General features: G+C 43.3%; 1 protein-coding gene across 4 annotated transcripts; it reads left to right on the forward strand.

The window, feature by feature from the left end:
- Positions 1-4,951: 4,951 nt before the first annotated feature.
- On the forward strand, positions 4,952-17,671 carry CNPY1 (canopy FGF signaling regulator 1). Of its 4 annotated transcripts, XR_012132027.1 has the most exons (6): positions 5,289-5,583; positions 7,308-7,404; positions 11,381-11,499; positions 14,661-14,769; positions 15,612-15,694; positions 16,748-17,671. XR_012132027.1 is itself a non-coding variant. In XM_073238148.1 (4 exons), the coding sequence occupies exons 2-4, from the start codon at positions 5,440-5,442 to the stop codon at positions 11,416-11,418; spliced, it is 279 nt and encodes a 92-aa protein (XP_073094249.1). In that variant the 5' UTR covers positions 4,952-5,079; positions 5,380-5,439; the 3' UTR covers positions 11,419-14,400. The 4 variants fall into 4 exon arrangements, 3 of the variants coding, with proteins under 3 accessions (XP_073094249.1, XP_073094250.1, XP_036855075.2); XM_073238148.1 differs by lacking the exons at positions 14,661-14,769; positions 15,612-15,694; positions 16,748-17,671 and adding an exon at positions 4,952-5,079 and having other exon boundaries at positions 5,380-5,583; positions 11,381-14,400; XM_073238149.1 differs by lacking the exons at positions 14,661-14,769; positions 15,612-15,694; positions 16,748-17,671 and adding an exon at positions 5,089-5,176 and having other exon boundaries at positions 5,380-5,583; positions 11,381-14,400.
- Positions 17,672-17,950: the final 279 nt, after the last annotated feature.

The following is a 17,950-nucleotide window of genomic DNA, read 5'->3' on the forward strand; positions in this document are numbered from 1 at the left end:
AGTGACAGAACAGGGCCTTAAGGTCTGGGGTAGGTATCAGCCTTACATTCACTGTGCCCTTTTGTTCCTTTTAGATTTCTTTTTTTTAATCAAGTAAATATGTTACTGTTTCCATTAAAAAATGTTTTTAAAGAAAGACACAGCTTCCTCTCTGGCCAGCGGGGCCCAGTGTGCATGCGTGGCTTCCACACCCACGGGGGCGGGACGCCCAGCTGTTTGTCCCCCGGGCTGCCCTCAACCTTGTCCCAGGGAGCCTCTCCACAGGCCCGCAGGCGTGCAGACCGCGGCTTGGGCAGAGCCACAGCCGGTCCCCGAGCGTGCCTCTCACCTTTTCCATTTGGGGAAAGGGCGTTACAGAGGCTTAGAAACAGAGAACCACTTGTCCGCCAGCAGGTGTTCTGTAGCAAGATGAGAAGACGTGCAGACTCCTGTAGGGGCAGAAAACTGTAAAATAAGGATGCAGATACTGCATTTATGTGCTCTTTCACTTAGCTCCAGACAGATAAGGAGCCATATTTTCATCAGTTAGTATTTATTGGACCTCTACCAGGCAGAGGTGCTTTTCCAAGTATCATTTAAGTTTTATTCATAATCATGGAAGAGTCCCCTTTAGAAATGCCTGAATTAGAGACATGTACTTGCTGATACACAGAGGACGCTCCACACAGGTTTGCTGTTTGAATGAGCAACCGCACCCTGTTACTGTGGGACTGTTGTCTCTGGCTTACGGTGCTCTGTTTTCTATGACTTTTAAAAAAAATCTTCAAAATCCTTCTGGGGTTTGCCAGTGGAGGGCAAAGCTCGAAACACAGTGTGGGAAGGGTGCCCAGGGTCTTTGCTTAGAGTGATTTTTAACAAAGGTTAAAAAGTTATAACAATTTAATGCAGATAATTGTGTTTGTTTTCATTTTACCTCAAATATTTTTTTGAAGACTAACAGAATACTTTTTAAAATAGGAAACCAAATGGCAGCGCCAATTTTGTATTTAAAAATGAAAGTAAAGTGTATCTTGTTCAACTTTAGGTAAAAGTCAAATTTAGAGGACCCCCATTTGGAGTTCATTAATGCTGACCCATCACACACTTTTTCTCTAATTCTGTTTGTCACTGTTAAGTTGAAAGTTGGCTCCAGAATGAAAAATGTGATTGAAACTTTAGTGGTTTTGAGAGTTTTGGGAAAAATTTTCCCCAAATTACATTGTTCTTATTTAATTATTTATATTTTTCTCACCACCTGAGTATATACTTTAAGCTATGATATAATATGGCCGTGAATAAGAACAGGCACACCTACAAAATATTTTAAGCAATAAGAATGACTCTTCAAATTAAAGGGGGCGACATTTTGATGTTACTTTCATAAATTTACTGCATGTTTGTGGTAAATTGTGCTGAAATCTTTGTATTTTTATCCCCAAGGTTTTATCGATTGCACAAATTCACCCGTTTTAATATTGAATATATCTTAACGGGAAAAACCAATATTAATTCTGTTACGTTATTGGCTGGCTTTGGCTCTCTAAACAAAGGCTGCTTAAAATCTGTCTTATTGATTAAGTCTAGATGGAAGTCACTTTTCCTGATACACAGAACACTGGAAAATTTATCAACCTTTATAATTCCTCATGAAATGAGCTCCTTTAGATTTCTAATTATATTGTCTAATAAAACTAAGCAGTCAATGCTATTTGCATATTATATGAAGAAGCGTCAGACAAAAAACTCATAGCAGTCAATTAAAATAAAAGCTAATTTTGTATCTCATCGACTTACAAGAGTTTCTGAATTCATGCTTCCCCTGTTGTGGCCTAGAGCAAAGGAGGTTTGAATCTTTGCTTCTAAATATTGACTTTTACCTAATACCAAGTGATTTCAGTATTGCTGTGAATGAAAAGTTAGTGATTAAATTAGATGCAGTATTTGCTATAATGCAAATCTATACACTAAACTTCTAGAAAGAAAATCTTTGCAACAATGTGAAATTAATTATCAGTCACTAAGCAGGTTTAATATGGGTGTCATATCTGAAGGACACCCTAAATAACAATACAGATAAGCGAGATTATTGGAGATTTCCCAACAGTTATGAAAAAGACAGATACACCACCACGGCAGTTTGCACATCCGATTGTTCGCTGTAACCTAATTGTGTCCCGGCCTGATTGTGATAGCCACCAAGCAAGAAATTTGCTACAAGATTAACAGACACACAGTAATGAAGGAACATGGGAAGCTCCCTGTAATTGACTGTTATTAAAGTATGATCACAGTCTGGAATAAAATCCCTCACTCCGGTTTTCCAGCTAAACCAAAGCCAAAACTTTCAACTACTTTGTTCGGTTTTCAAGTTGGGTTATGGGGCCTCCTCCCACTCCCATTGCATTGCTCACATAACAAACACGTGGTCAGAAGAAGCCTAAAGGGGAGAAAAAGGACATTATTTGTGCTAAGTGTGATTTTAGAATCGTAGGTAGGTTTCAAAATGGGAAAAGCCAGGATTTACTTTGATCAGGGTGCTCCAAGGTAGCAATGAAATTTAACGGATCATTTTTATATTTATAACTTCCACCAAATGAGTCCACGTGTAAAAGTAATGGCTGATGGAACACCGGGCGCCCGTGAATGGGCTTTCTCCCGATACAATGATGGCGGCGTCTTCATTCATATTTTAATGAGGTTAGTATCTCTGAGACCCTCCTTCTAGCGAGGAGGCGACTCTCCCCTAAGATTACAATAGGAGTTGCTTTATTGACAAGTACTATTCAAAATCTTCGTATATGGAAAGAAAGACTTAGTTTTATTCCACTTGTCCCAATACTTATTGCTCTCTTAGAATCCCAACACTTTGAGGGGAGAGAAAGGGTCAATTATTCTGTGAACAGTCTTTAAATTTACTGCTGGTAGCTCAGCCAAGTGGTATCATTTAAAACTCTTATCATGTGCATTTTAATAAGTGTATATAAAAAGCTACCGTGTATAAGCATTTTTCTCTTACTTTTTTTCTCAAAATTGGATGTTTTGATTAGGGTTTTTGTGTCAATTGCTTCTTTAATCTTCGGTAAGATGAACTCTACTAGTCTCATGTTGGGTGTTTTTCCTTGTTTTTAGTGGAGATTGTAATGTAGTATTTTCTGAACTATCTGCCAGCTAACATGCTCTCCTATTACTCAAAAGAGCCAGCTAATAACATAAAAAAGCCAGTTAGCTTTCAAAGACTTATAAAGTCAAGAAAATACACATGTTGATCCCTTGATATAACATATTTGTGTTAAAAGAGGCACAATACTACTACATTCAAACATGCGGAATTTACACTTTCAAAATAAGACAAACAATCCCATTTGGTGGTAACTTGTGATGCTTTTTAAAAATGCCAACCCAGAAAATAAACAGAAGGAGAGCCTTTCACACATTAACATCGTGATTCACTCAAATCATATATGCTCGGCAATTTTTGCACACAGCTCAGAAGGTTAGGTCAGTTTAGAAAAAACTGTTTCCAGAATGGTCTCAAGGCGAACTCCTGGGATGTGTCAGCAGGAAGCTGCAGGGTCCAAAAACACTCTTCCAGCAGTCAGCCCCCCAGCCCTCCTGCGAGGACCCCCCAGCGCAGGCCAGTGTTTACTTTTGCGTTTGGGGAAGACGAGGGAAGGGAGGAGAAAGAGCGGATTTCTGGATTCCCGTTAGAGCTTGTAAATGAAAGTCCACTCTTCCCATTGAAGTAAAACGCTGCTTTGTTGACATCCAGAAAGCACAATGGATACATTTCACAGCATCAGATCAGGAACTACACTAAAAGCACAGGCCGGCAGGAGAAAACGCATTCCGTTAATGTCTGCTTGGTGAGCTGCAATTTAAGAATTTACCTCTGAGTCTTAAAACGCTTCAGTCCCAGTACATATTCAATCCTTAGTTTCTGTAAGTTAGTAAAACAGAGTTCTGGTTTGTTGGTAAACGTGTGTTTTCCTTTTACAACTTACAATGCTTGGATGGCATAATTAAAAGTGTAAATAAAATGCAACTTGTATTTGGAATGCACTTTAAGCCACTTTAGGGTCTTTTGGCCGAAGACTTTAAAAAAATTAAACACTCGAGTTTTTAAAATCTTGATATTTAAGCGAATAAATACATGTTGTGGTATATTCCGATTTAATAAACGATTTGACTGCAAAACTGAGTGCACGGGCCTTGACAGCTGCTGAGAATGAATCTCAGCTCCAGCAGGAGGGACATTGTCACGGCGCACAGGGTGGGGGCGTCCGGAGTTAACTGGTGGCGATTGTCTTTTGCTCTTTCCTCTTCCCACGTTTCGATAAACTTTTTTCACAAAGTCGATTCTTTATTGAAACTGGGGTGGCGGCGGTGATCCCGGAGCGGTCTGCCGGAGGCCGGGTCTGAGCCCGAGCCCGCCGCGCGCCCGCGAACCCCGCGGCCAGATGGCGGGAGGCGCGGGGACCCTTTGTGCGCCCGGAGCGCGCATGTGAATGCCGCGCGGTCGCCGGCACCGGAAGGGTTCACACTGCGTCTGAAAGGGGACAAAGGAGCCTGGATAGATCAACATCGCAGAAACCGAGTTCATTTGTGATTCAGCCCCTGCACCGCGGTTGTCATGCAAACTTCCTGCTTTGATCAGCGGAGGGTGCAGGGAGAGAAAGCCCGCAGCGGCCGGGGCCGCGGCGCGTCCCGGCGCCCTTGGCGGGTCCCGCCCCCTTCCGGAAGGAGCCGCGGGGCCGCGGCGGCCTGCACCTTGACCCGTCTAGACGGCCCCCGAGTTTTTGTCCCGGTTACCAAGGGCGAGGGGTGCTCTTTGACCCCCGCGCGGGGCGGAGGTGGCGGCCGAGGGGTCCTCTGAATCCCCGCCGGATTGCGGAGGGAGAGGGGCGCCCGGAGACGGGCACCAGCTGTTCCGCACGGCGGCGGCCGCGCCCGCGACGGGGACTCGGCCCCCGGCCGCCGCGCCCACCGCCCAGCGCGCCTGGCGCGTCCCCTGCGCCCGGGCGCGCGGTCCCCGCGGCCTCCCCGCCGTCCCTCCCTTCCCCGCCTCTCTCCCCCTCCTGCCCGCCTCCGGCAAGTAAATAGGTAACAGCCATTTTCTGTGCTCAGCGCCTTATTCTGCATGTCGAGTGACTTTTCAAAACGATTACCTGTGTCAGTGCGGTTTCCCCTCTGACCACAAGTAGGTCTGTCCACCTGCAAGCATGCGCCCTTGTGAGCAGCCCGAGGTGGAGCCGGCCTCTCGGGACGCGGCTAGGGCGGCCCGTGCCCGTTCCGCGGGGGAGCCAGTCCCGGGGCGGCGGCGCGCGGTGCGGGTTCCACGCGCCCCCCTCGGCGGGGCCCCGAAAGCCCACTGAGGCAGGCCTCCCGCGGCTGTCTTCGCAGGTCCCCCTGGCCCAGTCCGAGGCTTTCCTGACCGACCTCTTGGAGAAAGTGTGTGAGCGAATGAATCACTACCAGCTTGAAGAAGACCCGGTGACCCGGGAGAAGACGTTCAAGAGATTCGCTCCGAGGAAAGGAGACAAAACATACAAAGAGTTTAAGAAATTCTATTTTCACTCTGATGCTTACAGACCTTTGAGATTCGCGGTAAGCTCCGCTCTGGGCCGACCAGCCCCGGCCCCGGGAACACGTTCTGGGCGCCCGTTTGTGCTGTTGGTTTCGGTTGCTGTTGAGTTTCAAGACAACGGACGTGAAAATGGTGTCTGCTTTGTGGTCCTGCTGCTCCTCCAGGGTTAACTGTGCGTTTAGGGACTTGCCTTCTGAGACACCCAGGGGCATGTGCTATTTCGTCCCAGTGGAGACACTTAGGTGGTGTTTTCCAGAAAGTGCTGCAGACCGCAGTGACTTTAAGACCAAGTGTGCGCGTCACTCCGCCCCTGCGAGGAGACCGGAGGGGTCTTGCTCGGTCCTCTGACCCAGGCTCACGGCTCACAGGCTCCCACGCAAGGAAAGCAGGGGCCGTAGTTCCTAATTTAAAATCCAAACTAAAATGCAGGTCGTTTTCAAATACTTATAGCCAAATGATGAAGGGAGAGTGATGACCCTCATCTTTTTCTCTTCTAGGGCTTCACAGAAAGGAGACGGTTTTTTCCTTGAGTTAATTAAACTATTTTAGCACAAACCAAGTTAAACAAAGGCTTAGGTATGATAGTTGGCTTAATGCCAAATTTCCTCCCACTGTAATGTTCATTTTACACGAATGCTGGGTTCTCTCTTGCTAGAATGTGCCTGGCAAAATACATCCCAATATGTTTCACTTTACTTAACGTGGTTGAATCAGGCAAAGTGATGGGAAAGCCTGTTTAAAAAACGTATTAAGTTCCCACGTTGCCAAAATGTGAGGCATGCTGAAACCCTGAAATAGGGCTTTAGCTGAGTTGTGAAGATTTCATTTTAATTAAAAGGTAAAAGCAATAATTCAGGGTTAAAAGTACCGTGGAATAAAATTGCAGTGAGTAAAATGTGCTAGCATTTCATAGGTTTTAAATAAACACATTACAGTGGAATTTAAACATTTTTAAATGCCATTTAAAATTTTTAGAGTCTTGCTTACTGAACTCAGAAAGTGATTCGCGGGTCTCCGGTGAGCGCCTCCCGTAGCTTCCCAGTTCCCCACGCGGCAGCCCTGTGGTTCTCTGAGCAGACCAGTCTCCAGCTAGAATGTAAGGTTTTCAGACGCAAGGGCAAAGGGGAGCTCCTCTTCTCTGAGAAGTCCGATTTCTGGGAGGGATACAGAGTGAAATTATGGATATATCTCTAGACCTTATGAAAAAGAAGTTCCCTGAGTAGTTGTCAAGCATGTTGTCCACAGTGAAATTGAAGATGCATTTCTTTTGATTGCTGGGAAAGCTTGTTTTCACACTCCAGACCTTGTTTTAAAGCCACCAAATGGACTATTATGTTAAATCTGAAGGAAACTGGTTTAACCATTGCAAGGAGCTGTGTTCTTTAGAAGGTTCTCAAAACAAAACAAAAAGCTAAGACTTTTCAGCTCCATCAGTAGGAGACCCAGTTCCCTATTCCTTGCACTCCAGTTTTAAGGAAGAGAAACAAACCCAAAGAACCATTTTCTTTCCTTTGCCCTCATCTTTCAACGCGACTAATCAGTTAAATCCCAGGAAAATGATGCAATTAGCATTCTTGGGAGAGGCTTAATCCAACACAGTGATGTCTTAAACCAAAATTGCTAATAAAAATGGACCACCTTGGTAACACGACTCTATATTTTTAGCTAATAAAATTTTGATAAGGCCTAATAAGATGCTGTGCGTGCGTATCTATCCACATATGTCGTTATTATGTTTCTGCAGTGCGAAACTATAATAGAGAAGTATGAAGAGGAGATACTCTTTCTTATCGCCCAGGAGGCACACCACCTCGCTGACAAGCTGTGCAGCGAAAAATCAGGTACTGTGTCTGATGTAACATGTGCCCTCCCGGCGCCCACCCCTCTCCTCCACTCAGCACCGCAGCAGCTTGTTTTCAAATGAGCCTCGCCATCTCCCTGCCACCAACGGTTCTCCGCTGAATCAGAAAGGGCACCATGTGAGAGCAAACGTGTAACAAAACCGCTGGGCTGTGTGGCTTTCCTGTTTCGCTTCCTTTCCTCCACATGTAAATGAATTCAGAGCTCCCAGATTCCCAGTTGTCCAGGGCCACAGGCTCGGGCAGGGCTGGCTCACTCCAGAGCACGTCCTCTTAGCTTCGGGATGAGTTTCTCCATCCTGGGCCAGGAGAGGAGACTCTGACTTGCCTAGTACCTGTACTACCAGAAAGTGGGATCTTTATTTAACAAGAAATTTGAGGAGGTTTTTTGTTTGTTTACTTAGGTGGGGTGCTTGATTTTTTTTTTTCAAGTTCCTTTCCTAGAATATCTACTACTTAAAAAAATTTTTTTCTGTAGAGGGTGGGAGATAACATTTGACCTGCATTCTTACACACACACACACACACACACACACACACACACACACACTCAGAATCTAGAAAAAAATTGCTGAAACTTTGTTTGCTATTTACAGAGCTGAGACATGTCACCACCACTGGCCCTCCCGTCTGCTGGGTTGAATGGAGGCCTTTTCCTGGAATGTCGTTTTGATACTTGTTTAATACATTTACGAGAATGTAGTGCAAATTGTGCATTCTCTTCAGATGTCTTTGGAAAAAAATGAATGATACATATGAAGACAATGATTTAAAGTACTTTCAGCAACTGTGGAAACTTGGGACATTGAGCATTTAACAAATATGTGGAATGAAGTATAACTCACCTGTATCTGTGATATCAAATTTAGTGCCAAGGTCCTTAAAATAGTAGTTGCTGCACATTTGTAGATAAATATATCATTAAAAGTTATGAAACCAAAAAGTTGTAAATGCCTATTAACATGAAAAAATTGTAGAGAATGGTGTTGTTTTCTGTTGAAAACCTGATTTGATTGGGAGTTTGAAGAATGAGAGGGCAGGGAGATAGCACAGTTAGGACTGTTCAGGAGTTGAGAGCTCTCTTCATTGATATGTAATGTTGTAATTAATGAAATTCACATAAATAAGTGCATAGCTGCAATTTTCCAAGGAAGGTATTTTTGAAGTTTTTAAAATAATTCAGAGATATATGTATGCATTAAGATAGAAGCAAAAATGCAATGAGCAATATTGGAAATACTTGTTTTCCTGTATTTTTCCTCAGAAAGGGTTTGGACTTGTCGTGTTATCTGTGGCAAATGCACACAGCTGAGCACCTGCTCAGGTATTACAGGAGGACCTGAGAAAGTTTCACCAGCTCCACGGCAGTCATTGCCCCAAATAATAAGATTCTGGGAAAATGACTCCATTTGTTAATGCAGCAATTTGACTTACTTTCAGTAATTTTAACTGTTCCTTTTCATTCCTCCTGCATATTTATAGTTGGAAATAAAAATTAACATTAACCTCAAAAAAATATAAGCGTACAGCATAAAATATGTGCATTATAACTAGTATAAAACAAAACATGATTAGGTAATTATATCTTAATAGCATTTAATTTTTTTAAAACTTATTGAGTCCCTACGATAAATACCAGTGCCTCAGAGCTCTTGAGGTTACAAGGTAACCACTCCAAAGGTTCAGGTGTCACATGGCTGCCACATCCTGAGGTGCCAGTGGGTCCTGCCAGCTATGTTTCTCTATGAAACATACTCGGGCACATTCCAGACCTTCCTGGATTGAGAACTGAGACAACAGCTAATGCTAAAGTGAGAGCAGACTTCCCACCTCCCCACAACTCCCCTGCTGTTGAAGTTAGTTAACATCGCATAGCAAGGTCAAGAGTTTTCTCAAACTTAAAGATTATTGCAGAAAAGATGAAAGGGACGCATCAGTGAGAATGGAGGCTAATGACACAGCAACAGTGAAGTGATGCTCTAACATAACGTGGTGGTTTCAGATGACCGTGTTAAAGGCCGGACTGTCACGTTGTAGGAAAACTCCCCTGCTTTCAAACATAGTCTGAAGTCCAAGTAGTGAGTTTCCTGCCGTAACGTGAGGTTCGCCCTGTTTTGTAAAGGCGATACTTAATCTTGTTCTGTTGTAAACAACGTGCTGTGATTGATCTCCACAATTTAAATGATGTTCTAAAGATAGGGCTGTGTGTGTGTTTTATCAGAGGTTTTGAAACTGCATTAACCAGTAGCTCTAACCGGTGTACTCTGTGTGCAGGACATACACTGAGAGCTGTTCAAGTGTCCACATATTGCTTTTAGGGAGATCAGTTTTTTTTTAAAATAGATTTTTCTAGAACTAAAGATTTGATTGGAAGGTTAGTCCCTTTTTATACTTTATATACACCTTATATACATGTTTCTCTGTATATATATATATATATATATATATATGTCTATGTATGTATAAGTTTTGCTTTTTTCCTACTTAGCACAGATCATTTCACTTTAATAATTACAGAGAAACAGATTAGGGCACATTCACACCCTTCTAAAAATTTCAACTTAACTGAGGTATAAATACCATATAACATATGATATTTAAAGTGTACATGCTGGTGGTTTAATATATGTATACATTGTGAGAGGATCTCACATCTAATTAATTAGCACATGTATGGCTCTCTAAAATATTAAGATTCTAAGGCTCATCCCCTACACACAAACAAATAAGCAGGGAATAATGGAGAAAACATATGTTACATTTAAGATGACTGTGAGTGAATTTAAAAATAACACGGCAGTGACATTTTCATAAACATGTGCCATCGTTTTGAAGAAGGAAAGAAACCACGGTGACAGGCTATCGGGTTGCAGACAGATCTGTGGAGGCCTCTATAGTCTTACTCACTGGATGGAATAAAAGTTACCAAATGCACGGTGTTCTTGGGGTCTGAGCCAGGCTGACGGTGGTGGTCAGTCCCTATGTAATCTCTTTTTTCCTAGGCAAAAAATCAAAGCGAGTTCATTAGCTTTTCCTGGTGGAATATTTTGTGGCATGTAACCCAGGCTTTTCCAGATTGTCATTTTACTGTCTTGAAGCCAAAATGATGTTTTCAAATCTTAACGTAGAAGGTCATGATTAAAAGATAGAGAACACATCACTCTAGATGCAAATGAATGGAAAGTCCCAGGTTTGTGGAGGTATTTGGTTAGATAGACTGTGTGAGCATATAAATATAAAAACATAAATATATTCTGTATACATATCACTTTCTGCTTTGAGATCAAACCTTAGCAGTTAAAAACTTCAGACTGATGAGCTAGTCACATGATCACTCTGAATGCAACATATAGAATAAGGTATCAAGTATCTAGAAATGGTTAGCCTGTAGATGAAGTAAGCATTTTTATTACCTTTTGTGTTGACTTCCCAACACTAATGGGGGTATTAAATTCTAAGGTACAAAATCATTATTTTCAGAAGCCAGCGTATTTCCTATTTTAAATAAATTATGTGGTTAAAATAATCCATAGTCTTTTTAAAGAGCATTCACATTAATTGTTTCCAGTTGGAAGAGTGGTATGTATCGAAGCATCTCCTTGCTCCCCTACTCCTTGGATCAGATGTCAAATGCACTCTGCCCCTGTTGAAAGTATTCCTTAAATACTCCCGTGGCCACGGGCAAGATGATGCAGTCCCTGGACTTTGTTTTAAAATACTCCAGAAAGGAAAACTGGCAATGGGACAGGGACAGCAGAGTGCTGACCAATGTTGAGACCGAGTTTGTGGTACAAGAGGGTGGATTTTACCCTTCTTTCTACTTTTCTGTATATTTGAAAATTTCTGTAGTAAAAGCGTGTTTAAAATGTGCTTCCACAAGAATGTGTTTTTTGCAGAAAGTCATGACTTACGGGCTGGTATTAACATGATTGTGACACTCTGTAACTTTTTTTTCCAGATCTGTGTGAGTCCTCTGCTAGTCACAATGAGCTCTAAGCACATTGGTGCTGCGAGGCGGGAGTGAAGTCACAGCCCCAAAGGTCAATGTCTGCATTTACCTCTTCCTGAGGAGAAAGTGTATGTCTCTCGTCTATACCACATTGTCTCATATCTGATACTTTATTGAAAATCTGTTGTTTGGCATCATGACAAACTCCAATTCTTTCTGTAGGTGAAGCTGAGGTGTGCATAAAATAAATTACTTTGTGGATTTAGATACAAACAGTCTTACAGCAAAGCATTTAATTCAGTAATAAAAAAAGTAAAGACATTTCATAAATGAAACGGATTTAAAATGTATACTGTATATTTTATGCACATATACAAGTGTAGAGTTCTGTTTGGTAAGAACTTGGTTTGATTTCCTAAATACTTGGTTGGCTTTTAAATTAAGGAAATATATTGCCACAGATTCCAGATTGCCTTCTGGGTTATGGTATGTATGGCTGTTGGTGACAGGAACAAGCTCGCTTTATGTCAGGAATGACACTTAAATTTCTAGAAACCTTAAGTTGAAAAACTTTTAAATCTCTATAATTTAATTGAATGCATAACAAATAATGGATGCTTTTATAGTGAACAATATATTTTCCTTTCTTACACATACATTCTGAACTCAAATGATTGAGAAAGTTGATGTATTATCACATCACATCATCATGTATTTTTAAAAGATGACACCAGTGACCAGATTTGGTTATGCTGCAAACACTGCTGTTGTGGTTTTGTTTTTCTAAAAGACTTCCAGCCAACACTGAGTGGATGGGTTTTATTACTGACTCACCTATATTGTTCTTCCGTATGGGTGTTTCGTAGGTGTGGTGATGGCAAGGGACCTGGGGGTCATATGGGAAATTACCTTTCGACCACACTTAAAACCAGAATGCAGGAACAATCTCACTCTTGGATATTTACACTCAATGGAATCTACCTTTAGTTATTTCAAATGTCAGGGCCTATTCTACACTTGTTTTAAAAAAGAAATCCTCATTGTTGTTCATGAGAATATACTGGGCAGGAGCATATAAATTCTGCTCCCAAAGAGCAAAAGCTATTTGCCATATGTTCCATGATTGCCTAGAAGACACACTGTTTCAACCGCTCAACCGGCTCCTGGAGAGGAAGCAATTCTGAACTTTAGGAAGATTTACCAAAATGAAGAGGAAGAGGGCTCCGCTCCGCTCCCTCTTCCCCCCCAGTTCTTAGTAAAAGTCAAGAGTTTTAAGTGAATGTCACTTGTTTACTTGGGACAGCTGGGAAGATGTGTGATGCATCTTTAGCAGGTTAAGCAGTGTAGATCCTACATATTAGAGTCCAGTGAACCTGCGCCGCAGCTGATAGAAAATAGAAATAGGATTTCAGAGTAATTAACACCATTTTTCAGTGGGGTAGTAAAATTGTTAAAGCATAGTCCTTAGCACTTTATGTAAACTTGCCTGTTTAAGGTGAATTTAACATTTCAAGCGGTAAATCACAAACATTTCCCTAACTTGGGCTTTCTTGGTAACTGCACTAAACAGAGAATTTTTCCTTCCTGGGAATGTGGTGGAGGGACTGGCACCAAGTTCCCGGTAAACGAGCCCAGGCTGTAGAGACCTTCCTGGCCTTTTCATCCCCCGGTGGTAACGGTGACAAGTTCTCAGATGCACAGCACCACCGTGCTGGCCAGAGGGCCGGGGCTCCGTTCACGCCCAAAGGACCGTGGGCAGCCCTGCCACTGGCGGGCGTTTCTCATGGGGTGGGCGTTTTTGCTTTAATTGGAGAGAGAACCAGGCATCTTGCCTCTGAGAACGAATAGCTAAGGTTTTGCTAATTGTGGCCTTTCAGTTTTTTTCTTATTTCCCAGTAAAAATAATCTTGTCTCTACTAAGATTTTTGATTTCTCATGACTTGGTATTTTCCCTTTCCAGAAATTTTTTTCCAGATCAAACTTGTTAAACTCATGTAAATATTTGTCGCTTACTAAGTTACTGATGAAAAATACATTATAGTGATAGATACAAGCCACTGCATTTCTTATGGCTGCAAAGATTCTTAAGGCTCATCCGGGTCATGATTAGCTAATGAGCAATCATGAGGTCGAGTAGCTGCTTGCTTTAGCATCTCCTAACCACATTGTTGCCTTTCAAGTGATGTTTATCAGCCCAAAACAAAAGAAAAGCTAAAAGCTTGAGAAAACATAAACACCACCGAGGGTGTGACAGAAAAGTTTCTCAGTCAGTGAAAAGCAGCCCAATTCTGGGTCAAAAAATTCCTGGAGAAAAAGACAGGGGTGTGATGCTTATTGAAATAATGAAGGAAAAAAGCATTTTGGAGGCAGATGGTTTCAAATCATACTTTTATGAGATGACTTCTTTGGGTCTTCATGGAAGACTCTGAACCTGTTCTCCTAAAGAAAACACCAAACTGGCTGAGATGAACAGTTCGTATTTTGTTAAGTGGATTACTATTTGCTAAAAATGAGCCTAGACCAATGAATCCATTTCGCCGAGGAGTGGAATGTGGAACTGAGCCCAAGTCCCAAATAGGAAAGATCAATACTTTATTTACTAAGACAAGCCCTAAAAAACAGTCAATAGCTGGTTATATTTTTTATACCTATTTCTCTGCTTAGGCTGATATTTATTCATATCTTTATCTTTAACTAAATAAAACTGTAACTAAGATTGTAAACTACATATCAATCTGAAAATTCAGGTTATAATGGAATATGGGGAAAAGCCATTCTTTGATGTAATGTTGTGGCCTGTTTAAAAATTTGACACAAATCTGTGAGCTACTTTCAGATGAGGCAATCTTAAATCTTGAAACCCACTGAGAGGCATTTTGCATGGTTTATACCAAAATGCAATTAACAATGATATTAAATCATCACAATAAAAAACAGAATCCATTAGATACAACTGTGTTTTTGTTACAATTTTCTACCTGTAATTTCACAGTCCTCTATAAGTTTCTTAAATTCCTCAGTTGATTTGCTTTTAGAGCAAGGAAATAAACAGATAAAATATTAAATATAATAGATGAAATTGAAATATGGAATTTGTAAAAATTCATTGCCCTTAGATTACCTAGGAAAAGAGACCCTCTTTCTCCCTGGAAATCGTAGTAGCTGCCCTTGCCCTGATGTGTATTTGCCAAGGAGGAACGCTCCACTCCTTCTGTCCGTTTTCAGGATCTGCTGTGCACAAAGGAGATGGTGGTTACATTTAATATAATTTTATATCGTTTGTCTGTAGAGCCATCACCTGAAAAATCAAGCTTTGCTCCTTAAGGACAGGCTGTGGAAGGGGGTCTAACACACTGGAGTCGGCGCTCAGGCTTCTGGACTCCCCGGGGACTCAGAAGGTGATGGTAGATGGAGCCATGGGCGCGCAGATGCACGCAGACAAACATACGCACATAGCTGTAAATAAAATTGGGACACGAGTCAGCTGAAGCTGGTATTGCTCCAGCATGGAGATCTCAGAGAAAAAATGTCTAGAGATTTCTTTAATTCCTTAAAGAAAAAAGGAAACATTCCTATGCTCTGTATCTTGATTTTCAAGATTTTTAAGAAAAAAAAGTTCCTTAAATGACAACATACAGAAAATATTCTGCCCCACAACAGCAAGATATTTACAAAACATACTTGATCTGTTAAGAAACAAGTGAAAATCACAAAACTATGAGTTTATGTTGAAAATATAACAGAATCTTATTATAATATGGCGCATTATTATGGAACAGATTTAAAATTTTATCCCCAAAAACATCACAACACAAAGTAGAAGCTTTGTAATGAGGTAAGCAATTAAAGAGAATAGAGAGTTGTGTTGCCCCAAACCACAGTGTAGGAGAAAGTTCCTGGACTACAGACTTGGTTGAACTACGGAGCAACTCAGAGGCTACATGCCTCCCCTTAGAGCTGATAGAGATTCTAGTAACTTCCTTCTCCTTTTGGGAATGTTAACAAACCAATATCTAAAGAATGCAAGTTACATAATGGAAACTTGGATGCCCAATGTCAGCTAATTAAGCATGGCTGAGACTTGGAAATATCCTATAAGTGTTAAGTTAAAATATTAATACCAATTTCAAACTCTATGAACAGCAGGTTGGCACCTGAAGCATTAGAATGTACTCCTGACATTTCATATTAAGGGTTTGCCTCAAAGCTGCTTTCTGAACAATTGGGAATTTCCCTACAGCACGATCTCTGATCTGAGCCCATAAAGGGGGATGATGACCCTTGCGGTGACACCATCATCGACAGAGAGAAGATTTCAATCAGGTGATTCTCATTGTCTGATAGAAATGATCTTTACGGCTTTGTTGTTCTTCATCGAAGAGCTCTGGTTAAGCACCTTCATGCCCTGTGGTTTGTAGAAGAAGGCAGAGAACCAAAAAATAGACTATTTGGTCCCCATTAAAAATGGACCCTATTTAGAGCAACATGATATTAAAACAGAGTGGGATCTAATACAAATGCAGGTTCAATAAGTGTTATTAAATTATTAGACCTTAAGGTAAAAATATACCCTTGAACTGCCTTTATATGCAATCAAAGCTGTTGATTAAATATTAATGCCCTAAGATTAAAGGGTCACTTGAGTGGAGTTTTTTAAGCCACACCCCCAAATGGAGCAGGCGATGCTGTGAATGACCTTTTTTTTTTTGTATGGTTCGTGGATGTTAAAACCTGGGCCCACTTGGAGAGTGGAAACCTTGAGGCCCCGGGGGCCTGTGGTGCTGTGCAGCTTTCATGCCGAACCGCGGAAAGCTCGCAGCCCCTCAGCCCGCCCCTGCGGTCGCAGCGCCCTTCAGCAGGGAGACGGAAGCAACCTGGGCAGGCGGACAGACACCCGTACACAGAGGCCAGTCACGGCTATGGATTATCCCTGCTCATGGAGTGTACCTTGACCTTAAGAAGGGAATCCTTTCTCTCTTTTTTTTAAATGTTTTTCTAGTTCATTCTGGGTCTGAAATTCAGCCAAGTGCTGTTTCTCTAGTTGTGCGACTTACTCCAGCAATGAAGTTTTGTCTTCGGGTAACAGGGCTAAGGAACCACAGTCCCAGCTACCCCAGGCCAGCGGCAGGACCAAGACCGCACCCCTGCCTGGGGAGGACGGGCCGGGGACCCAGGCCCTTGGGTCTGGCTGGCCCTGGCTGAGCCTTGCGGGCTTGGAGGGATCAGGTGAGGGCCTTGCAGCCATGCCCCTGAGCCCTGCTGTCCTCCTGTGGGGATCCGAGGAGCCGACACCTCGGCCAGCCTGTTGACCTCAAACGAGGCACTGGTGAAGGGGAGGCATGCAGAGTGGGCTCCCTTCCATTTGTTCTCTTGCAGCTTCAGGTCCTGGGAAGCCCCAGTCCAGCGCCCAGCCCGTCTCGGGTTGGCCGAGGAACTCGGAGGTCATGGTTAGCTCTGACGGGCAAGTGCCCAGCCCCACGAAGATGAGGCTGGAGGACGTCCCTGGCCCGAGGCAGCCGTCTGGGTGTGAGGGCCTCTAGCCAGCCTGCAGCACGGGCCAGGCGTCTGGGGCCCCCCAGGCTGGACCGGGCAGCAGGGGCTGCTTCACAGAGGCTGTTCCCTCTTGTCTGACACCCCCAGACCTGGGATGCCCATGGGCCTGGCACGCTCAGCACCTGGGATGCAGGCCCTGCACGCATCCCTGACAGGGTGGATTTGCCACACTGGACACTATGGTAGGTCCAAGGACTCAGCAAAGCCGGAGCTAACGGTGGGAGCAGCACCCTCCCCGTTGGGAACCGGCCAGGGAGGGGAGGCCCAGACTCAGAGCCTGGAGTCACGTCTTCTCTCGAGGGCCACCTCCTCCTGGATGACCACTCCCGTGAGGTCAGCCGGGGGTGCCAAGGCAGAACCGTGCTGAAGCGAAGAAGAGCTGCCACATCACAGTATGTTCTCTGGGCAGTGGCCTTTGGTGGAACGAGAGAAGGCATGGGAAGAGGGGACGAGATCAGAGAGATGCTCCATGCACCCGCTCTGGGACACTGAGCAGGACGGTGAGCATGCCTGGGCGCCTGCCCTGTGCGAGCACTGAGGACGGAGGCCGCCGGTGGGCACCCGGGGGAGGGGAGCGTGCCCCCAGCTGGACCGTCGTCCTAGGCCAGGGGACGGAGAAGGCCTGGCAAGAGCGATGAGACCCCCCGAGATCCCCCACCACACCCCTGGGGCCACTGTCCACCAAGCCCGGTGAGCTTGGGTGCTTGGATGTTACTTGAATTTCAAGTTAAACACAAACATGATTGTAAAAATATTTAATCTATTTTTGCTAATTTTCAGTAAAGTAGAAAGCACTTATTTTATTTACTAACTCGGGTTTTACGGTGGGCATGATCAGGGTGTACAAGATGGATGGCATCTCCAGTACCCCTTGTGGGTCATGTGTTTATTCTTATATCCACATTCTGATTGAGTGGCTGTGACCAGCTTGCATGCTGGTCCTATGTCCCTCTGAAAGCCGAGTATAGGGAGCAAGCCTTCAACAGCACGGGGAGGTGTCTTCTCAGCTGGACTCTCCTTTCTCGA

This window comes from Manis javanica, chromosome 6 (assembly GCF_040802235.1).
Source record: "Manis javanica isolate MJ-LG chromosome 6, MJ_LKY, whole genome shotgun sequence".
NCBI lineage: Eukaryota > Metazoa > Chordata > Mammalia > Pholidota > Manidae > Manis > Manis javanica.